This window comes from Sturnus vulgaris, chromosome 2, assembly GCF_052056855.1.
Source record: "Sturnus vulgaris isolate bStuVul1 chromosome 2, bStuVul1.hap1, whole genome shotgun sequence".
Taxonomy (NCBI): Eukaryota; Metazoa; Chordata; class Aves; order Passeriformes; family Sturnidae; genus Sturnus; species Sturnus vulgaris.
In genome coordinates this window covers 60,152,952-60,175,877 of record NC_142244.1, presented here as the reverse complement: position 1 = coordinate 60,175,877, position 22,926 = coordinate 60,152,952, and the positions used below count along the sequence as shown (strand labels likewise).

At 36.5% G+C, this 22,926-nt stretch overlaps 1 protein-coding gene across 5 annotated transcripts in view; it reads left to right on the top strand.

Moving 5' to 3' along the window:
- DGKH (diacylglycerol kinase eta) overlaps nt 1-22,926 on the top strand; it is a 158,202-nt gene that overhangs the window by 116,380 nt on the left and 18,896 nt on the right. For all 5 annotated transcript variants that reach the window (XM_088159706.1, XM_088159703.1, XM_088159702.1 and 2 more), the window contains 13 exons: nt 1,209-1,308; nt 2,418-2,691; nt 3,129-3,257; nt 6,730-6,864; nt 8,661-8,778; nt 9,217-9,327; nt 9,482-9,578; nt 12,067-12,174; nt 15,066-15,179; nt 15,469-15,603; nt 16,696-16,862; nt 17,988-18,093; nt 18,941-19,033. In XM_088159706.1, the coding sequence (XP_088015832.1) occupies nt 1,209-1,308; nt 2,418-2,691; nt 3,129-3,257; nt 6,730-6,864; nt 8,661-8,778; nt 9,217-9,327; nt 9,482-9,578; nt 12,067-12,174; nt 15,066-15,179; nt 15,469-15,603; nt 16,696-16,862; nt 17,988-18,093; nt 18,941-19,033 (1,687 nt within the window). The remainder of the gene's footprint in view (nt 1-1,208; nt 1,309-2,417; nt 2,692-3,128; nt 3,258-6,729; nt 6,865-8,660; nt 8,779-9,216; nt 9,328-9,481; nt 9,579-12,066; nt 12,175-15,065; nt 15,180-15,468; nt 15,604-16,695; nt 16,863-17,987; nt 18,094-18,940; nt 19,034-22,926) is intronic.

Here is a 22,926-nt window from a genome sequence, read left to right as displayed (position 1 = left end):
ATAATCGCACAAGATCTATATAAAATGATGTTAAATCATTCCAAATCAGTTCATGGCTTAAATATGAAACTTACTGTTACTAATGCAAAGATGTAATCTACTTCACACTGCATTTCTTCTGGCTATTTTTTGTAATGCATATGTTTAGAGGACAAATAATTTCACCAGTGTGAAGCAGAACTTTAGCTTAGGCAGCTTTGTTGTAGCCCTGTCTATATCAGTGTAATCAATAGTGATCTACGACACTGTTGGGATTTTTTCCCCAAACTGAAAAGTTTTGAAATGAGAGAAATTTGGCAAATCATGGACATCATCTAGAATCTGCATATACCTTCTCTATGAATAAAAAATCTTATGTTTTGCAATATGCAAGAGACCAGTCATAGAATCTTTAAAAATATATCTGAATATAATTTCAACTTTTTTATCATAAAAGCAAGTGAACAAAATTTCATTTTTAAACTATACATAGCACATGTAGAAGATTAAACTGCAGGATTTTATTAACTCCAGATCCTAAATTGGTTCTGTACCTTGTTAAATCTGTTTAATTTCTGTCAGAAAAATGTCAACCAAATGAACAGGACTAACCAATTATCCTCCCCTCATTAGTAAGCTTGCTGTCTGTCTGCAGGTAACAAGAACCAAGTCTTTTTCTGATTTACACAGTGAAAATTCTTGGCAACCACTGTAGTTTGCACAGATAAGCTTCAGCATTGGTTCAAAAGCACGAGCTGTGCAGTGGGATGTGTGTGGCCATATGCTTTCATCTAAGAAGTGCTGCCCTAAAGTCAGTAGATTTTCTCCATGGTTTTTAAGCTCCAACTTTGCATGGTAATTTGCATGACTGTGTTTGAAGTTACCAAAATGAATGCAAGTTTGCTCAGTCCTCTCATAGGGAAAGTGTACAAGCAAGGGAGTGGATAAAATCAGTCATGTTTATTTCAGATAAGAGGCTGAGATACAGTTTATGCCAAAGCTTAAGTGAAAGAGTTTTTGTTTTAAAGCTTATAACTTCAATTTTGGAAGCTATGGAAGAGAGTGTCATCTGATTTGCAAGTATGATCACTGATTCAGTTTCCCATAAGAAACTGCTATATTCCCATATAGCAGTGTACATATAAATAAATTGCCATAAGAATTTAACATTCAAAAATATCTATTCTATTTCATTTTAATTCTTCCCTCTCCTTTTTTTTTATCTGAAGAATATTGTGTGAAACTGTAAAGGACTTTGTTGCCAAAATAGGGAAGACTTACGAAAAACCAATGGAAAATGCAGAGGAAGCTGATGCCATGGCCATTAAAGTAAGACTACGACTATGTTCAGGTTTAAAGTTGTTGGGTTCTTAAAGTTTATAGCTCATGGATACTTAATTTTTGCATTGCTCTAGAATGCCCAGCTTGGCTTTAATTTCATCCAATGACTTCAAAATTCTTCTTATTGCATAGAGTTAATTATTTCCAAACCATCTTTAAACTCTGAGATCTCTTTAAACTGTTGATACTTTCTTTCTTCATAAAGTTCATGGTAGCATACATAGAGATAAAAGGAATTTTTTTTGCATTAGTTATACTTCTAGGGATTAAGTTAGCTACAGGAAAATGGGATAATGAAGAGTATGCTACAAGAATGAAGGGGAGACAGACCACAATGTTAAAAATAGTGGTTTACACTGCAAAATACAGAGATCATGTTGCAAAGACATTGGGAAAGAAAACAACAGAGGATTTGGTATGCAACACAAAATTTGCATGAGCTGAAAAGAAAAGAAGGAAACAAAATCCTTGACAATCCCAGAGTCAGAAAATGTACTTGCTAAGTGGCAATTTGTGGTTCATGTTTCTATCCGGTGCACATTTTAGAAAATTAGTTTTTCTTTTTAACTGCTTCAAGGCCAGAGAGTGTTTTGAGTGGCTTGAGCCACTTGCTCTTTGACAACTCACTTGCCTAAATATACAGCTGTATTGCAAAAAAAACCCCCATGTGTCTCAGTCTAACAGCTGATAAATACCTCTCAAAATTGGGGTACTGAACACCCATGTATGGACAAACCTCTGGTAGTTTTCTGTGCTGCAAGTCATTGGGAGAAGGGTAGGATATAATCCATACAGTTATGGGACAGGCTGAGTTTACCATGGAGTGTATTTGAATCTAAGTGTAGGGGGTTTGTATTATTATTGCTCTAATCTTGTTGAGTGTCACAGGATCTGCAAAAAGCCCATGCAGACCTACTCATAATCTGATATTCCAAAATGTTGAACCCCGGGTTGGATTTTACATAAGGAATTGCACAGGCACTAAAGACACCTGCAGTTTCAAGTATCATCTGATACTGTATTTCCTGAAAATATTCACATGTTCGCTGCTGATTTTGTTTTTTAAATATGTGTGTGTCTTTCCCACTTTGTCTTAGTGCTCAGAGTTAAATGAAAAGCTGGACCTATTGCTCCAGGCTCTCCACACAGAAGCCCAGGCTGCTCCCATTCTCCCAGGCATTGCTCCCCCCATTGTGGAAGAAGAACCAGAGGAGTTCTCAAGTGAAGAATCCTTGTCTGAAAGTAAAGAGCAATTAGCAGAATGTGTCTCAAAGTCTTCCCAGAAGCTTTTCAAACCAAGGGAACAGTTAATGCTCCGAGCAAACAGCTTGAAGAAGGCTGTGAGGCAGATCATTGAACAAGCAGAAAAAGGTGCACATCAGCAACGTTTAGATCCAGACTGGTAGAATAAAATAGGATAATGATGTTTGTTTGTTTGTTTGTCTAACTGGAATAAGTTTTCATTATAAAATTTTATTTCTATATACTTACATAGATAAAATTACAAGCTGCATGGAAAACAATGTTTGTTTGAATGTTGGTGACTCTGCAGGTGTGAGTACTCATGTATGTATGTGTGTGCACATGTAAAAGTGCATTTCTTTTAACTATTAGCCTCCACAAAATGAAAATTTCTGACAGCAAATCTTTATGAACTGGTAAAGAGTTGACTGACTTTTTTACTGAATTGGCGATAGAACTCTTTTGTTGATATTTTAAACCTAAAAGCTACCAAAAAATGTGCTTATTTCGATGTATACAGTTTTTCTTTAGAATCCTTGAAACTTTTACTTTTCTCTTAATAACAGTTGTGGATGAGCAGAATGCTCATAGTGAAGAACAAGTGAACCAGTCTCCAGTAGAATACAGCAAAGAATTGTATGAATCCAAAGAAGAAGAAAAAGAGGAAGATACAAAGGAACTTGAGTCTCCATCAAGTGAGTAAATCAGGAATAAAAGAGAAATATTTCATCTCCTTATAGTTGTATTTTGAGCATAATTGGTTCCATAATTAAAAATACTAGCATCCTGTTTGACTGGAAACTACTCACAAATGCCAATAGATTTGAATAAATAAAAGTTAAGGGAAAAGTGAGGAAAATAATAGATGGACAGTCTTTTGGAATATATTTACAAAGCTGAGAAGACACTTGTTGGGGAGAGAAATGCTTGAATTTAATTCAGTGTTTGCACTCATCTTTCTACATGAACCTGAGCAAAGACTAGAGCCTAGGTGATGGTGGCAATAGCATGTCTCAGTTGTAGACTGAGATTCTCAAGCTACATAGAAATTTTAGGAAAGCTGCTTCTTAGCAGTGGAAATTTCAGTCTTTTCTATATTCTCAAAATGGACAGTGCTGCACTGCTGGTGAGGTGACAAGATGATCTGTGAGTCACAGAGAAACAGTGGTAGCTGGTAGGCAGCAAAGACCATCCATTAGACACTTGGTGAGCAACTTCTTGGGGCAAAATGAGAAAATTACTTTGGGATTTGCATCTCCTTTTTTCACCCTAACCCACCCTAAAATGCTCAAAAGTTGTCCTCACAAGGCTCTGCTGTGAAGCTGGTGCCTGTGTTTGTAGCTCCTACTTTGGAAAGAAGACATAGGGCTGTTGGGGCTTCTGTTGACCCAGGATCTCTTGTTTTCTCTAGAAACACATCAGGCTTTCTCCAGTGATTGTATCTTCACTGGTCCCTTTTATTTTCTCTTGGTTATAGGAATCAATGCACGTTGGTTGTCCCTTTTCAATAGTAGCTCATAGAGGATGCTGGCCCTACAGATGACTGAATCCTACTGCCATAACTGTATAATAAAGATATCTACAGGTCTAGAAATTTTTTTAACTCCTTGTTTCTTGATGTTATAATTTCTACATCTAATGGAGAGCTGTATTATTCTTGTGTGTGTGGAATAGAGTGCATATTAATGCTGTCACTGGACAACAGATGTTTAGGGACAAAGCATGAAACATTATCAATTATCTGCATTGAAACATCAGTTTTACTCATTAGGGCTCTGTTGTTTTTATCAGAGCATTCACAGCAAACGTTTATCTTTATTGCAGTTATTGCCATGATTCTCATCTGTCAAATAAAGAGCAGCTGCTCTGCTGATTTTCCTGTTTAATACAACTGCCTTGTTCACAAGTACAGAGAGAATTGACTGTGTGAACAGTGTTGTGAATTTTTCAGTAGTATTATGAAAAATGAATGTTAGTTTTATTCTGAGTATTATATTTTACCCTCCAAGGATCTTCCTGGTCATCTGATGAAGATAATGTTTTTCTATATATTAACACCTTCATCTAAATATTTAATGGCTATTGTTAGATACCACTTGCCGTTTTTATTCCTTTTTATTTTTTGACATTATTAGAGTGTTTTGTCATGCATAGGTACAAATCAATGTGTTTTATTGCTACCATGCAATGTTGTAGCATTTTGTGATAACTGGTGTGGCTGTTATGCAGGTATTAAAATCAGAAGGAGCTGTTAGTCCTTTTGGTTGGTCCTTTCATATAAAACAATCCAGAAAAATTCATCAGCTTTTCTTTGTCTTGTGTATAATAATTTATGTTTGTCTTCAGCAAGTCATCCAGGAAGGTGTGTAATCTTACTCTGGGGATACAAGAGAGTGAACACTTTGCCATTCCATTTACAGTTCTATGTTACATTATCATCATTTAAAAAAGCCAGTGAATGGGCAGATCTTGGCTCTAAGTGAACACAATGTCTAAACCCTTGTTCTAGTTATTCCTTGTGTCTCTAGATTTTCCCACTCAACATTTTCTTTCCATTAATATCTTCATAGAGTAGACCCATGTTACTCTCAGGCTAAGTTATGATTGGCATGACTTGATTTGTCTCACTGGCAGCCATTGAAAAAGATGAATTCTATCCTTCTCACCACATTCCTGGTGCTGTTTCCCTGCTGTTCTCTTGGTTCTAGTCCTACTAATTCTATTTTTGCTGGATTAGTTTTCATGTTTTGAGAGGAAAAATCAGATTATCTTGAAATAATTTCATTTTTTTGTTCTGAGCTTCTTCAGATGGTCATGTTTGAAGTTGTCCTAAGCTGAAGTAGTTTTAACATGCGAGATAATTTGAAGCAGAGATAGCCAAGAAGTGTCTGTCTGTGACCATCTGTTGTGCGAGAGTTTTCTACATGCACATGGAAATGCTATCATAAAGCATTTGGTCATACCCAAACTTTTTTCCTTGGGGCACCAGTTTCTGGGTATGTCTGATGGGGCTGAATTGCACAAAGATAAACTTCACCAGGCTGAAGCAGGCATTGGCATATTCTCTCAGGCTGCATGAAACAAGTTCTGCCAAGAATATAAATTACAGCACCCGAGGTCAGCCCTCTGCAAAGCTGATCCTTCTTCATTGCCTCCAGAGGCAGCCAGAGGATACCTGGCCTTACTAAGCTACCAGTTACTCTTTGTGAATATCTTCTCTTTCCCCTTGATTTTCGTCCCTTTCCTTTTCCTGAGCCTTTTTCAATAACAGTTACGTCAGCTACTAAACATTGATATCTGTCAAGGTTTCACTGATCAATCTTCCAGAGAATTTTAATAAATAAGTTAATCATTTGGGAAATTGCTGGTTTGTTCGTTTTCTGAGTTTTTCTCTGAAAAAAGGTGATGGAAAACTGATTCCCCCCCATAATCTCTCATAATGCAGAAGACGAAGGTGAACATGGCTTTTTCCCTTCCCTTGCAGTTTTCAGTTTGGCTGTAAATAGAGATATCAGAGTTTTCTCTGACTTTTTTTTCAGAATCTGATGCAGGCACAGGCCCATTTTAGCTGCTTGAAGAAAATAGTGTAGGTGTTGATGAGACAGATATTCTAACCTACAGGCCATGGAACTATATATAACTATATAGTTATATATATATTAGTATAGATATATGTATTAGTTATATATATGTAACTAATATAACTATATTAAAATTGTTATAGATGATAATATACTGTATAATATGTGTATATTTATAAGTAAACATAGATTAAATTTAATTATTTCTGTAATATGTTTCTCAGAAGCTTAATGCAGTGTTAAATACTGTTGCATTTTAAGGTGGATATAATACATTTTATGAACATCTTTACATTTAATACATATAATACTTTTGCTGGTAGCTTGAAGTGTAAGCTGGGAACTTATCATGTTGAGTGCCAGGCACACTTGCTCATTTTAATTTGTGTTTGTCACTTGATCTGTCTCTGAGTTTTCTTACTGTATTTAAAAGAAAAACTGTGGTGTGAGGGGGAAGGAGTTCTGTCGTGGAGTGGTAGCCGATTAAATTAATTCTCCTGATGTATTTTCAGGACTGTAAAAATTATGCATTGGTAATGCCATAATAGGTTTAATTAGTGTTCTTACTTCTGTTTTTCCTGCACAGCTAAAACTGCACCAAGATCTCCTGATAGACGTACGAGCCGAGGTATCCATTCTCAGACAGGTTCTTTCTCTGCTCCGGCTTTGGCAGCAAGCAAGGAAAACCTCCCAGTACTTAACACAAGGATTATCTGCCCAGGTAATTATGATTTTGAAAGCTGTTGTTCCTACTCTACTTAAATATTGACTTCCAATCTCCTGCTTGCTGTCAAATAATGACTTTTACTTCATGCCCTGAATTTGCTTGAACCAACATCTTTGTGTTGTATTGTATAGCACCACACCACAAGCAGCAGAAGTGTTGCATTTGATTCTGGAGCATGAAGAGTAAAATTCATGATCATAGAATTGCAGAGTGATTTGGGTGGGAAGAGACATCTAAAGATGATCTAGTGCAGCCCTCAGTCATGGGCATTGACTTCTTTCACTGGATCAAGTTGCTCAGAAAAGCGGTCAGCCTGACTTGGACACTTCCAGTGGTGGGGCTTGTAGAGCTTCTCCGGGCAACTTCTTCCTATGTCTCACTACCCTCATCCCAAACATTTTCCCCCTCTTCTAGGTCTGATCTAAACCTATCATATTTGAGTTTAAAACCACTGCCCTTTCTCCTGCCACTACACATAGTGAAAAGTCTCTCAGTCTTTCTTATAAAGCTGCTCTGTATTTTGAAAGGGCATGATAAATTCTCCCTGGAGCTTTCTCCTCTCCAGGCTGAACAACCCTGGCTCTCTCAGCCTGTCTTCACAGGAGAGGTGCTCCAGCTCTCTGATCATCGTTAGGGCCCTCTGTGGACTTGTTCTGGCAAGTCCATGTCCTTCTTACTTTGGTGAGCCCAGAGCTTGGTACAGCACTGCAGGTGGGGTCTCACCAGAGCAGAGCAGAGTGGTAGAATTCCCTCCCTGAGCCTGCTGGGCAAGCTGCTTTGGATGCAGCCCAGGACACATTTGGCTTTCTGGGCCACAAGCTCACTTTGCCAGATCACATCCAATTTTTCATCCACAGGTACCCCCAAATCCTTCTATCATTTATCCTAATCAACGGATTAGGATGAAGAGGTTGAGGGACAAACCTGTGTAATGTTCAACCCTCTGAGTAAGAACTATCTGTAGGTATCTGTCTGGAAGTGGATAACTGACCACACAAAGCTGCTCTGTAAAAAAGTTTGAAAAAAAAAATCTGTTCTTACTCAAATGCAAGTGAGACATGAAAAAATATCTGTTCTGGTCCAAATGCAATTAATACTAGAGAGCACTAGTAAAACTCTGTTTTAATTAACTTTATTAGTATAGCTAAAATACAGTGGAAACCAAGCTTACGCTTTTTCTATAGACAAATGTAAGTAAAAGCTGTTAGTATTTTGCTTTGTTTACATGCATTACAGAGTATTTTGTAGAGTGAAATTAATATTACTCAAAGCAGGCATGTTGAGGCCATGATCTTCCCAAAAAATTAAGTTAAACTATGGCTTTGCCAGTTGTAAAAATGGTAAGAATATTCCTTATGTAGGCTTCCAAAGTATAGGACAAAAGAAAAATCATGGACAGTTAGGAGATGAAGATTAAACTGAATGAAAAGCTCTAGCAGTCTTTTTGGATGTTAGGTCACCCATTTGGTTACTATACCAGCCAGTGAGTGTTGGCCTGAAACCCTAAATTTTCTTTGTTTTTTTCTTTCTCAATGGTGGTACCTGAAGAGAGCCACCACAAGTGCAGCATAGCTGCCTTTCTGCTTAAGGGAGCCAGAGACCTGAAAAGATAACCAATTTTGGTAAAAATTGACATAGAATCACAATCTTCCCCTGTACAGATTTAATGAATTTTGTTTCCCAGTATGTGGCTTATATTACATATTTGTCTATTTATCAAATACAAATTTTTTTTATTATTTTCTTTCTGTTTTGTTTTGTTTTGTTTTGTTTTTTTCTTTTTTAATCAGGTTTAAGGGCTGGTCTAGCTGCTTCCATTGCAGGAAGTTCAATTATTAGCAAAATGTTGCTAGCAAACATCGATCCATTTGGTGCTACGCCGTTTATTGACCCGGATCCAGATTCCTTGTAAGAAATTATTTTTTTCTAAATGTACTGTTTTGCTTTCCTTAAGGGCATCCTTCTTACATTTTTGTAGTCTCTTATTTTTTTGCATTATGAAGTTCTTGTTTGTCATCATTTGGCAGTAGACCTCAGTGTCTGAAGACAAGCAAGCTGGATTGTGCTGGTTTAGTTATGAGCAGTGCAAATTTTTTTGCAGCAGCTGAAAATAATGGGAGACAATTGCTCACTTATCCCTTGCTCACCTGGAGGAAGAGGACAGTAGTCTTTTAGAGCTGGGTTTTTCAGCCCAAACCAGTTTACTCAGGAAGATTCAGAGGAAAGCTCTCTTGAAGTATCTTAGTTCATATTCTGTTCTGTGACCAATCACAGTCTTGATCAAATATATTTGCATGTCCAGGTTCCATACAAATGAACACCTGATTTTCTCTTTTCCTCTAACAGGGAGGGATATTCAGAAAAATGTGTCATGAACAACTACTTTGGAATTGGGTTAGATGCAAAAATTTCACTAGAATTTAATAACAAGCGAGAAGAGCACCCTGAAAAATGCAGGTAATATATTTACTCTGTCAGTAACAGAGCCAAGATGTTTTCATTCTTTTCTTTTCCTTACCCCTTTATATGAAATTCTTATTTTTTTTCTACAAATACAAGGCACAATAATGTGTGTATGTCAATATGTGAATCTTGTTTTGCCTGCTTTCAGAAGTCGGACAAAAAACATGATGTGGTATGGAGTTCTTGGCACAAAAGAGCTACTACAGAGAACTTACAAGAACTTAGAACAAAAAGTTCAACTTGAGGTAAATTTTATTTATGGAGAGAGTTGCTTGCTCAATGTGTAGTGAAGAATTAGTGCTGATTTTTGAAGCCTGTTATTGTTCTTATGTCAACCCAAGCTGACCTCAAAGGCACTTATTGTGCCTTTATATTATGCCACATATTGTGTAAAGATGTGCTATGTAAAAGTTGGTTCTCCAAGTCATGTTTTTGAGTAAAATGTCAGTACTTTAGGATCACAAAATACTCAGTATTATGTTTCTTGTAATTACTGGGTTGAAAACAGGTAATAAATTGTGTAGGTAGGATATATTTCTTAATATTCACTGTATCAAAAGACAGACCAGGTTTTAAGGGCAACCACAGAAATGACCATAAAATAAAGAGAAGAAAAGAGATAAGGAGTCTTAGTCCTTTAGACTCAATTTAAAGTGTCTGGAAGCTACACATATAGGAAGAGTACATAAATAGTAAACATTTCTTGACAAAAAAGGAGAGATTCTGAATATACATCACAAGAAGCCAAGCTACACCAGTAGAGGCTTTCTCTAGTAGTCACACAAAAAAAGCAAGATATTAACAGAGCAACAACAAATTCCATGTCTAAACATATTATTTTTTGCCTTTTAAATTCTAACATAAGATCTAAGTCTTCCACATGTTTCTGGGAACTTAAAGGAGATACAAATGATTCCCATATGCAGAAAAAGACTATAGGATGGTTACTGTTCTTTTCACCCAAATAATATCTAAGGTGGATTTTGACAGAGAACATATATATTTTCTCCTTTTATTTCATGCTGTTTCATAAAGAAATTTATGATATTTATATGAGGGTAACTTTTTTGTGTTGAAAGAATAATTTTAGGTTACTGGAGCTGTTTCACACTCTGAGATTTAGAAGGATTTTGTCTGGTAGCAGCAGATTACTGTTAGCTAAGGATTGAGTAATTATCAAGGAATTATGCAGTAGTTAGCAAATATAATGACAGGAGAGAAAGTTATGTATACTGCATATAGAATTCTAATTTATGGATCTTTTGAATTGGATTCAAATAAGATTAAATAATACTGCTGACCTTTCCATAATTATTTTTTTAATATTCCTATAAGTAAATCAGCAAGTAAACATTTCACATTTACTGTTGTCTTGCATAATATTAGATATATTATGCCTACATATTCAGGCATTAGAGGCAGACTTCTACTGTAATACAAATGGCTGTGCAGCATCTATTAATATCACACAGTATTTTGGATACTGTCACATCTTTGATTAAAATGTTACATTCTGTCTTGCTGCTAGAATTAATAAAAAAAAGGCACTAAGCACATTCTGGAAATAATTTGCATCTCTTTCTCCCCCTGAAAAAGATGCTACAGATTTTGTCCTTATTTCTTTAAATTTTCTTTTTCATTTGTATAATTTTAAGATCCTTCTATGGACTGGTAATGTGCAGTCATCTAGCAATCTTCATTAAAGGCAGCTTGGATCAGCAACTTTGTGTTCTATAAAGTGACACCTGGGTCTAGCATTTACAGCCTTGTGTTTCTAACTTGCTTCAGTTCCATGCCTGTGGCACTGCTGCAGGACTGCACTTTTGACTCCCAGTGGAATGGTTTGAGAACATTGGGCTCCCCCTTGCAGGCAGTTGTACTGCTTTAAGTCAAGAGTGATTTCACTGATGTCTGACTCTTGGCCGAAAGTGAGACTGATGTCATCCCATGACAGTGTCGAGCAGCACATGGAGTTGCTGATGTGTTTTGAGAGATAAAGCAGTAAGAAGGAAGGACTGGATGGTCGAACATGAGTGACCCCTTACCTGCAAAATCAACAGCTCCCATCGACAGCCAGGGTGACAGCCGTGGGGTCAGCTTTGGATTTGTCTTTGCACTTTTGGGAGGAGAGAGAGTGGAGTTATTTTTACAGGAAGTCAACAACACATGCAAACACTGACAGCTAACAACGTTTGTGGCTATGCTAGAAATATTCTTGGGTATTCTTGACACAACCTCCCCCCTGCCCCTGGCTTAAATGGATTTGACTAAATAACAAGTTTGTTGCAATTTTGGGAATGATGATATAGGATGGAAGACTAGTTACAGAATGTATAATTTAATCTTTTTGTAATGTCCTTGGTGCACTCAGGGAGATTGGTTTTCTTAGTGCAAAAAGATTTTTAATCCTTGATGGACAGACCATGGTCTAAGTGCATGAGAAACAAGGGATGTGAAAATGTTTCTTTCAAGACTCATGGAGCGCCACTGCTGTAGATGCTACAGCTTGCAGATCTGCATATTTTTCACCTCTGCAAAAGTCAGTGCTAAGACTGGAAAGAGGTTTGTTTTAGAGGTGCCTCATTGCATGGAGGGAGTAGTCTTGTGCCAGACTTCTTAATGACTCTGTTCTCCCCTGCCAGTTCTGTTGAAACTTCATGTGCTAAAAATTACACTTTACTGATTACTTCTATCATATTATTTATGTACTGAAGGAGCTTTTATCCATTACAGTGTGACGGACAGTACATCCCCCTTCCAAGCCTGCAGGGCATAGCTGTGCTGAACATTCCCAGCTATGCTGGTGGGACTAATTTCTGGGGTGGAACCAAAGAAGATGATGTAAGTAGCATTAAAGAGACTTAACCTTCTGGGCAAAACCAGCAATAAATATAATTAACTGCTCACTTGATTTTAATGGTAGTAGCATATAGTTTGGATAACAACTCTTAGTTGAGGCGGCTGTTTCAGTTCAAACAGTATTGTCTTGCTGGTTTTTTTTTAATTGAAAATATATTCCATGATTTTTTTACTGTCCATTGTCTTCTGTTATGTCCATTCCAGCTAAATGTTCATAATAAAGCATAATGATTTTGTTTTTTAAATGGCTCCATAAGTATTTTTAGAAACTAATTTTATAAACAGAAGAACAAGTAATTTCTCTCTATATTGTTTTGCAGTTGTAAATAAGGTTTCTCAAAGCATAGATTCCTCTGTTTGCTATAGTCTAACAACAAGCAAGGTAGACAGGATAATCACTCAAAGTTTATACCTTATTTTTCCTCCTGTTCTTCAAACAGCTTTGCTGTGAGGGATGGTGATTCAGAAAATGAAGACTGATGCATTTAGTGACCGATAATTTAGTGGGGATAGTAAACTGGTTTTTGAATATTATTTTCAATGAACCTTTAAAATACCTTAAAGTATTTTCCCCTTCTTCCTATCAACTCCTAAGAAACATCTCACTGCATGAATCCCTACATGCCTTACAACCTGGAACAGTGTTACTGCTGCTATCCACTTCACTCACAGTGCACCAATTGTAATTACTAGCAGATTATCCTAATCTGCATGTCCTGATTTAGTGTGTGATGTCTGAATCACCTAAAACTGTAGTTGCAAACTGGCTTGTGATTTTGATGTAGACAATCCAGGACTTCTTTGCCAAAAAGTTTCAGGTTTATTGTGAGTTGTTATCCTTTCAATTTTTAATACTTACATACAAACATACCTATATATAGCACACATAATTTAATATAATATCTATTATATATAATTGCATGTTTATATTATATAATACATATATAATTGCACATATATATGTTTTATATATGTGTATATATATACGCATATATAAAAGTGAAGAAATAAATTCAGACATGTTGTAGTGTCCTTTTCTTATTTTTGGTATATGTTAGAGGATGGAAATTCTGTTTATATTTGGCAATGGATATCTAAAGATTTTCTTTATATTCCATGTTCATAGTCAGAACTTGAAAGCTGTTCTAGTGTCTGCTCAGCCCCTGTTCAGGAGGTTTTTTTGTCTCCCTGGATGCTTCAGTGAGAGAGAAGATCTGTCCTAGCTTTCATATTGCTATACAGCAAATGTGTGTGTCCTGGAGCAGTTTTACTGATATTATTAGTCTTCTAGTGAGCAGATGTGCCAGCAGAGTGACATGTTTTTTTTGGACAAAGTTAGAAGCATAATTCATTGCTTTAGTGCAGTCTTGAATGGCTCTTCAGGAGGTGGTGGTGATGGTCTGAAGTGCTGCTGGTTCTGCTTGCCTGGATGAATGAGTTACCTTGACAGCTCTGACTATTGCTGAAACATTAGCAGTGAGCCAAGCAGGGCATCTGCACCCTGACTGGCTTGAGCATGGCTTGTTAAGGCATTATTTTGGTGTCCAGAAAACAGGCTGTACCCAAGACCTGCAACAGGAAAGGAATCAATTTGAATGTTGAAGTATAGAGATTCGTTTGCCTTTAAAAGAAAAAAAAAAGAGAAAAAAAGAGATGGGTTTTCAGTACAGATATTACTGGTGGAGAGACACAGCAGAAGACTGGGTTGAAAAAGAAGACTTTTCCTGAAATGGCAACACAAAATAAATGAAATTTTGCAACTACTTTTTTTTGACACATACCAGAATTAGCCCTGTAAAGGTCAGTTACTGGATCAAGAACTTTCCACACTTTTTCTTGTGGGACAGCAGAATCACCATCAAGGTTCTTTTCAAGATGTTCATATATTCCTTTGAAAAATGGAAAAAATTTCATGGAAACTGGGGAAAAAAAATTCAGATGGAGAAACTGTGATTTTCTCCAGTCTGGTCTCAGGTGTTACTGATGCAGTTTACTCTGTCTCAGGTGCCAACTGAGGGAGTCCAAGTACTGCTCAGAGAGGTGATCTCTCTACCCATTAAACTCTTACTAGAGTGATTTCTCCCGTTGATTTTTCTCCCTCACTGCTCCCTATTGCATATCAAGATGAAATGGCCAAGCTTCAAGTGACTTTAGCATGGTATCACCCGCCAGACCCAGCTGAAGTCCAGCCTGAGATCTGTCCTGTGGCTGAATTCCCCAGCAGCACACCAGGTGGTGAGACTTCCTGCTCTTTGTGTGAGCGTGTGGAAACAGCACCTTGGCTGCACAGAAGGACATTGGTTCCACACAGAAGTGGTTTTCCTGTTTACAGTGGATAATTATACACAGCACAGACAAGATTGTCTTCAGTATCAAAGCTGTGTTAAACAAAGCAGAGCATGGTCTCGGATGTTGGTTTTCAGAGAATTCAGAATATAAAGAGATAAGCACTTCTGAGAAGAAAAGGAAAGCATTTATTTCTCTCATCTTCAAGAACCTCTCAGATATTAAGTACATTAACCAAGCAAAGATTTCAATTTGTCTTTCATCTTGCCTTGAAAAAGATTTTTTAATCTGCATGCTGACGCATGCCATCCTTCCTATATATAATGTCATATATAAATGCCATCCTTCCTTGTCATTCAGATATTTCAAATGGTATCAGCATTGCTGTTTTAAATGGTATTTGCCTGTTGTCTGTGGTAGCTTACTCCTATGACTTTGGAGAAACAATGTAGTTAGTCCAGAAACAATGTAGTAAAGAAGTTAGAGCATTTAAATGTTGAAAACAAATCTGTAAATAAATCTGTGTTTCATTGCAGTCTAAGCACTGGATTTGCCATCAAAAATGGAATACTTTCTTTTCCTCACAGATATTTGGAGCTCCATCGTTTGATGATAAAATCTTAGAAGTTGTTGCTGTATTTGGCAGCATGCAGATGGCAGTGTCCAGAGTCATCAAACTGCAGCACCACAGGATAGCTCAGGTTTGTTGGTTACTTGCAAGCATGCAGGATGGTTGGCAGCAGTTTGGGATTCTGGCAAGTAGCGGGACTCTTGATGACCACCACCCTGTACATTAATAAAGCACTGACATTGTTTTGCTTTTAGCGGGTAACAAATCGTCTTCAATGATGAATGAAGTATAGGAGAGCTTAATTCCTGAGACAGTTCTGGAAAGAAGCCACAGCTCCTCATAATCAACAGATTACAGGTGGCCTGTCAGTCTCACCAGTATTTACTGCCCTGTAAAATAATGTGTTTGTTCTTTTCCAGTGCCGGTCAGTAAAGATCACCATACTTGGTGACGAAGGGGTTCCAGTGCAAGTCGATGGAGAGGCATGGATCCAGCCCCCGGGAGTTATTAAGATCATACATAAAAACAGAGCTCAGATGCTAACACGAGACAGAGTATGTTGCAGAAGGACCTATCATTGCTAACATTGGTTTCTGTAATAATTTGTTTCAGTTATAACATGAACAAAACAGTACTTGTAAAAATGTTTTATAACTATTTATATCATTTATACAGTTACTTCCAGTGATATAATTTCTATAATGAGCTGGATAGAGAATTATTATTTTGTATAAGTGGCAAAGCTTTGTTAACTTTTATTTGTTTTATTAGTGCTATTCCTATATTCTTAATAATATATAGTAAGAATGGTCAACATTTTATCTATTGCCCTCTCCCTCCCTCCCCTTCCACTGCTTTTTGCTTTTTGTCTAGATGTGTTATACCAGTCACATACTGGAAATTTTAGCACAGTTGCATAAATAGCAAAATTCCATACTGTCCATTTTCCAGAATAGCTTTCTGCAGATTTCTCTTTCTAATCTCTACCAATCCTCCCTCTCCCTCATCAGCCAGTCTGAGACAGGAGAGACACAAGTACAGTCTAGTCACAAAGCCACTGGAGAGTTCATGCTTGTCTAGGACTATTGTGTCAAAGGTACAACTGCCCCTCAATTCTCCATCCACTAGCTGGATCCTGAATTTGGGGTGGAGTTAAGGTGGAATTTGAACTCCGTTTTAGTAAATTTGGGTTTTTTCTCCACCATTTTTAATGTTTGAATTGTGTATCAGTTTTGAATTTCAGTTTTGCTATCCACACAAAATGTACTTGCATTAGAGAATCACAAAATTCTAGAATTATTTAGGTTGGAAAATACCTCTAAGATCATTGAGTCCAATCATTATCACTGCCTTTGTGTTCTTATTAGTTTGGAAGACACATTTTGAAGATCATGAGGAGGAGACAGAGAATAAGCTTTCAGAAGTGACTTATTCTCTATACTAAGTTTTAAAAACTTTAGGTGTAAAATTATTATTTAATCAGGTAGTATTATTTATATAAAATTAAATCAAGCACTTATTTGTTAAATTAATTTTGACTAAAATAATATTTAATTTAAATATATGTAAAATTAAAATTAAATTTTTTTAATGAGTAAGAATACTCCAAAGTGCTGTGAATTAAATGTATAATTAATTTTGATTAGGCCTTTGAAAACACCCTGAAGTCTTGGGAGGACAAACAGAAGTATGATTCCTGCAAGCCTGTCATTCGATCTCCCTTGTACCCTCAGCAAGCTGTTGAGTTGGCTACAGAGGAAGAAGTTGCACAGATCCAGTTGTGCTCACAAGCTGCAGAAGAACTTATTACCAGGTACAGTCAAATTCATAAGTTGGATTAGCAACCTAGACACCAAGACCGAATTATTAATGCAAATTCATACAGAGATGTAGAAGTGTACATTTTCCCCAGTTTTTGATTAAAGTTTTGTTGCCACTATATCAGTTGGTATTCTTCTAATTTAACAATTTCATTTTGTTTTTAAGATTCAACTTCTTTTTGTGTGCTTTTTCCTATTTATTTTTTAAATTTTGTTTATGTGTTTTTGTGGCTTTTTTTTCTTTTAAAATCCAACTTTCTGAAGTAGCAACAGAAATGGAAAACTGGAAAGCTTCTTTGCAAAAATTGAAGTGTCTCTTTTTATGACAAAACAAAAATATAATTGGGAATTATTGGAAAAACCCTTTAGAAGTCAACTCTAGAAGTCAGCAGGATGGACACTTCAGTCATTCATATGGGCTAAGATAAAGGAAAGCACTTTTAAAAAAATCAGAACATTTTATAAAGCTGCTATTAATTTTATCATAACAGCTAATTATCTTCAACATCAAAATTACCAATAATATAAGAAAGGAAGGGCTACATACTCTCCTTATACTGCGGTCATAGACAAATAATTTAGCTTATCAATTACCCAAAGTGAAGTTTAGCCAAGACATCTTAGAAACTTTACTGTTCTAGAGATGGTCTGAAAGTTGTAGTTACAGCTGGACCCCCCATAATCTTAAATGATTGCAGCCAATTTTCATGTCAGATCTGAAGGATATGCCTTGTGAAATAGGTGTAAGGGTTTTTAAGATAATTTCAAGTAAGTTAATGCCATGTGCTGGGGTTTCCCTCTGTAGTTTACTTGAATTAATAGGACCAACATTTTTAGTCCTTCTTTTTTGTATAGCATTAGTGTTCGAAGACAAATAAATATATCTCAGCATTTTATAGCATCATAAATAACCTGTGTGATGGATATAATTTCTATGAGGTGCTATATTGCTTTAAGAGATACTCGCCTTTCAATTTTTGTTGTAAAGGACTATAATTTTCTAAGTGTTTTTTGAAACACATTCTTGTGTCTTTTCTTATCTGATCAGGTTGTGTACTCAAGAATTATTCTTTAAAGAAATTAAGAAATATTATTCTCCTTTTTAAATGCTTTTGTAGGATCTGTGAAGCAGCAAAAGTACATGGCCTCTTGGAGCAGGAGCTTGCTCATGCTGTTAATGCATGTTCACATGCATTAAATAAAGCCAACCCAAGGTTCCCCGAGGTAAAGAAGAACAAAGATTTATGTAAATATGCTGTAACATCTGGATGCACGAGCTTGTGGCATGGGGGCTGTATTGTACTCCCTGTCCCTACTTGAAAACAAGTTGGATGAGAAGGCAGAGATGCAGTGTGTGAATTCAGCAATGTCCTCCCCACCTGGAACTGTGCAGGCATATCCTCACAGAGAGTGGAGGCATGGCAAAGGCTGAACCAGATCTGTTACTGCATAAAGACCAATTTCTGTGGATGCTTTCACAGAAATTTTCCTGCTTAATTGCTATCCAAGTGCTATACAGAGAAGGCAAAGGGGCTGAGGGAAAATGAGTTTCCTGGTTTCTCTCTTCACATTAGATAATATGGGTGTTTTCAGTGATTGGACCCAGAAATGATTAATTAGGTAGAGGCTGTCCATATCTAACCTAAATTGACACATGGCAAATATGTTAGATGACCTTTGCTTCTTGAAGTATGGTTAGTATCTTGCTTCTGCTGAGGAGAAGGTGAAAAGTTGAAATCAGTAGTCACTGTTAAATGAGATTCACAACTTTTCTGCTGGCCTTTGTCATATGTGGATTGATACGGTAGCTGATCACTTGATGATCTTCAGGATTGTATTAATGGCATACTAAATAAAGTTGAGGAAAAGACAGTAAATAGATACTACTATTTTTGGTACTACTACTATTTTTGGTTTCTATTCTCAGTGCTGAACAGGTTGTCAGTTTAGAGCTACACTGATGTATTTCTACTAGGAGCAGGCACCTAAGATCTGTGCTGTAAGGCAAAAGTACTTACTCTTAGTCTGACTTGCATCACTTCAAAGAATGTTTATGCTTCCTATTCCCCAGAGCCTCACCAGAAACACTGCCATGGAGATAGCTGTCAATGTGAAGGCTTTACACAACGAAACAGAATCTCTGCTAGTAGGAAGAGTTCCTTTGGTAAGGTCACAAAGCACATGGTTTTATTCCTTCATTCAGATCATCCGTGGTTTGTTCTTTGCTGATTTTTGTAAATTGGTGCCCAAGTGAGGACACACTGGAAGAAGCTTTGTGAGGTTGATGGAAGATTACACTGCATTTGTTATGGGATCAGAATGAGTTTTGAAATCTTCTCTTAGGTTGGCATCCATCTTGCCTCACTTCAGACAGCTAAATCATTGCTTGGACTCTTGTTAATATTCAGTGGAGAGAAATAGGTATCCTTGTGAGGCTGGGTCACACTCGGCTGTCTTGGAGGCCCCTGTTGGAAAAAGATGATTTATCTTCTGGAGGTGTAGTGTTTAAGAGAACTTCTGGAGAACAATTATGTGACTTATCTTCAGAGTTTAAGGAGAGCCTGGGGTGAGAGCTGTTTAGACTCATGCAATCAACTTCTACAGACCTAATCTGGGCAAGTAAATATCACTCTTGTTCTAATACCTGTCAGGAGTTATTTTATAATCTTTAACTGGTGAGTATTCAGTAAACCCCTAATGGTACGTGAAGACTTTGTATCTTCTTTGGCAAATGTTTGTGCCTAAAATTATGAAGATTTCTCAACAATTGTATCTGGATGTATAGTTAGAAAATTTCTCTATTGATAATGTGAAGAGAAGAAAAATGTCAGGTTTTCTATGCTGGTCAAGTTTTACATTTAAAAGATACTCAGTAGGAGCAGTTACATTTTATTTAGATTCAAAAGCAGATTATTACTTCTTTATATAAGTGTTGTAATTAAAAATGGATATTAATAGGAATATTTTCATTTAGCTGAGTTGGGATATAAAATTTACTGCAGGTTCACACACCTTTTAAAACAAGTGATAAAAGATATGAGTCTGTTTTAGAGTAACCAAAAGTGAATATAATCTAAAGGCTAATAATTGTTTAAATTATAGAAATAGTCAAAGATGTGGTTCACATGTTTTATTTTACAGTGTTTTCAAAGGGAAAATTATTTCATTAGATGTTTTTGTCCAAGAAAAGGGAAAAAATCTGCTGTTTTTTTTTCAAATTGCTATTCCCATATATTTCAGATTTAGTGGGAAATTAAAATAGAGGTTTTAAAATAAAAATTTTAAATCATTTTACAAAACTAATTAGAAGAAAATATTTAAGTTTGTGATGCCATACTAGGCCTGGTGAAATTTATTGAGAGAGTTTGGAAATAATGTTATTATGGAAACCTTCCCATTGAAACATTACCTTTTCTGCAGCAGGTTGTGATCTCACTGTGTTGATGAACCGGGCCCTTGTTCAGGCCCCAAAGCTTAATTTGATTCATTTTTCCATTTCTGAATTTTACATGTTGTACTTCTGCTTCTCATTATGGTTATGCAAATGTCTTCATGAGGCTGCATCAGGCCCTTTTTTAGTGAAAAGGCTGTTTGGAAGGCACCAAGATAATATTCCAGAGATGTCCATTACACTCATTTGACATTGTGCTCTCTTAGAACAGTATTTCACAGTCACAGTAACAAGGAACCCTGGTTAACCTGCTGTGTATTTTAGAAATACTGAAGTTGCATGTATGTTGGTCCCTCATTCTATTATAATAGAGAAAGATGAAGTGTAAGATGTTGATTGATGCATCTGCCACTCCCATCATAAAGTGATCTCCTAAGGCTAAGGATCCTTCTCCTCTGACAGTAAGGGACATTCTTTATTTCCTATCTTCCTCTATTTTTGGCATCTTCACTTCTCACACATCCCTCTTTCCTGTGATCAAAGCTCTTGAGAGCAGTAAACTCATGTCTTTGGTGCTTATACCTCTTGGTTTAATCCCAGCCAGCAACTAAATCAGGACTCTTGGTAAGCTGCTTCTTTGGTTGCCATTTACTGGCTATTGAGTTTTGCTCTTACAGCTCCTGAGGAAAAGAAAAAAACTGTAAATAAACATATAATAAATAAAGCTCCTGTAAGAACTATGATTAACAAAGTTCATATAACAGTAGGAGCATTAAATCACAACAAATGGTAAAATTAAATTTTTAGTGAAATGCTAATAACATAGGATCACAGAATGATTTGAGGTGGATGTGACCTTAAAGATCTTCTAGTTCCAACTCTTCTGCCTTAAGCAGGGACATCTACAAGACCAGGTTGCTCAAGATGGGACAATGAAGCTGATTTGTGGAATCTCTTGGATGCTTATGGCTGGAATACAATTGGGAAAAAATTAAAAATACTATTTTTGTCTAGATACTTTCCATAGGCATTGTTTCCATGTTTTAATTTTAAAAAGCATATCCAGTCTGGAACAGAGCACAGTTTTCAAATACATTAAGTAAAAAGTATGACAGACTGTTTCATTTCAACTGAATAAAATTATCTAAACTCACTGAAATAAAATATTTTCATACCAAAAACTTAAACAGAGAAGGAATTTAAAATTCCTTTATTTTTATTTCTTCATTCATAGTGTGAATTTTTATCTTGGAAATAAGATTTTCCAAGATGTTGTAGGAGGAGAATTTACCCTGAATTGCTGATTATTTCTATACCAGAATTATTATTTTGGATTTATTTCAGGAGCAGCATCAGATGAGCATTTTTTTGTCCCCAGGCAAAATGTTTTCCTCTGAGAATCAAGCAATTAGATAAGTACTTGTTGAGAAAGACAAAATTCTTTGCTTCATTTTGTTACAGAAAATAGATGACTTGAGTAATTTCTCAGAAACGAAAACACAAGAAAAGTTGTAACTTCTTAAAAGAAAAGTGGCTCTTTCCCTGTGCTCCAAATTAACTGTTCAAATGGACAAAAAAAAAAAGATCACTCAAAAGAAAGATCAAAGTCTGCTTATGGACACCGAATTCTTTGAGCTTTAGCAGAGAAAATAACATGATAGCAAAGGGAACTTCTATTTCCAGTATAACTGTACTAGACAGTAAGATCTTACCAAAGATGCTCTCTTCTTTGAAAGATGGGAATGTATGCAGACTACTGAAGCAAAGGAAAGACATTTTTGTCAGGTAGGATAAATTAGTGGGGCTTTTAGTTTATCACCAAACTCCAACAATGTCAAAATCTTTTTCCAGCACTAGAGATCCAAGATTTTCTTAAAACTCCATTTTAAAAATGCATTCACTAGGATGTAACAGAATTAGATCTTTTCAGAAGGATATTCTGCACTGTTTTAGGACTACTTTTACTTTAAAGAGAGAAATACATGTTCAGATTGCTTTATTAATGATTCCAAGGAACGTGGTCTAGGATTCAACTCTACCTCAAAATGGTGTTTCAGCAATCCCAGATGAGCTTTTCCAGGGATCAGCTGCCTGCCTTACCTCTTCCACATCGGTTCACTCACACAACAGCTGCAGAACAGTTTTCAGATTGGAGTTTTAAAGGAAACAGGTATCTCTATGGGGTTCTCAAAGTCTTAATAGAGCCAAATTTACATGCATCATCTAGTCCCAATGTTCTCACATAGCCACCACTTTCTTTTTCCCTTTGGCCTTTACTAATGTCCTTGTCTTATTGTCTCCTGCCAGGGAGTTCTTTCCATCCTCAGCCAGCAGCAGTGCCTATTGCTCCCTGTCTCACCTATTTAGAATGGGTAGTCCAGGTATCATATCACCACTGGAAGACCTTCGGGAATGGAAATCTTCAGCAAGATCCATTTCTTCTTACTTGAACATGAGAGAGTGATCTACCATCTGAACACATTTGCAAGGAATAACTGAGGCTTGTTACTATCTACTCAATTTTTTTACACCATTTTTCGTACAAAGACTTATCAGCCACTTGCTCTTCTCATCAGGTTTTGTCTCCCTTCTCTTGGTAGTTTCTATTTCCAGTGTGTCCTTGTAGAGATGTTATCAGAGAACTCTTGCTCTGTAGAGACTCAGGA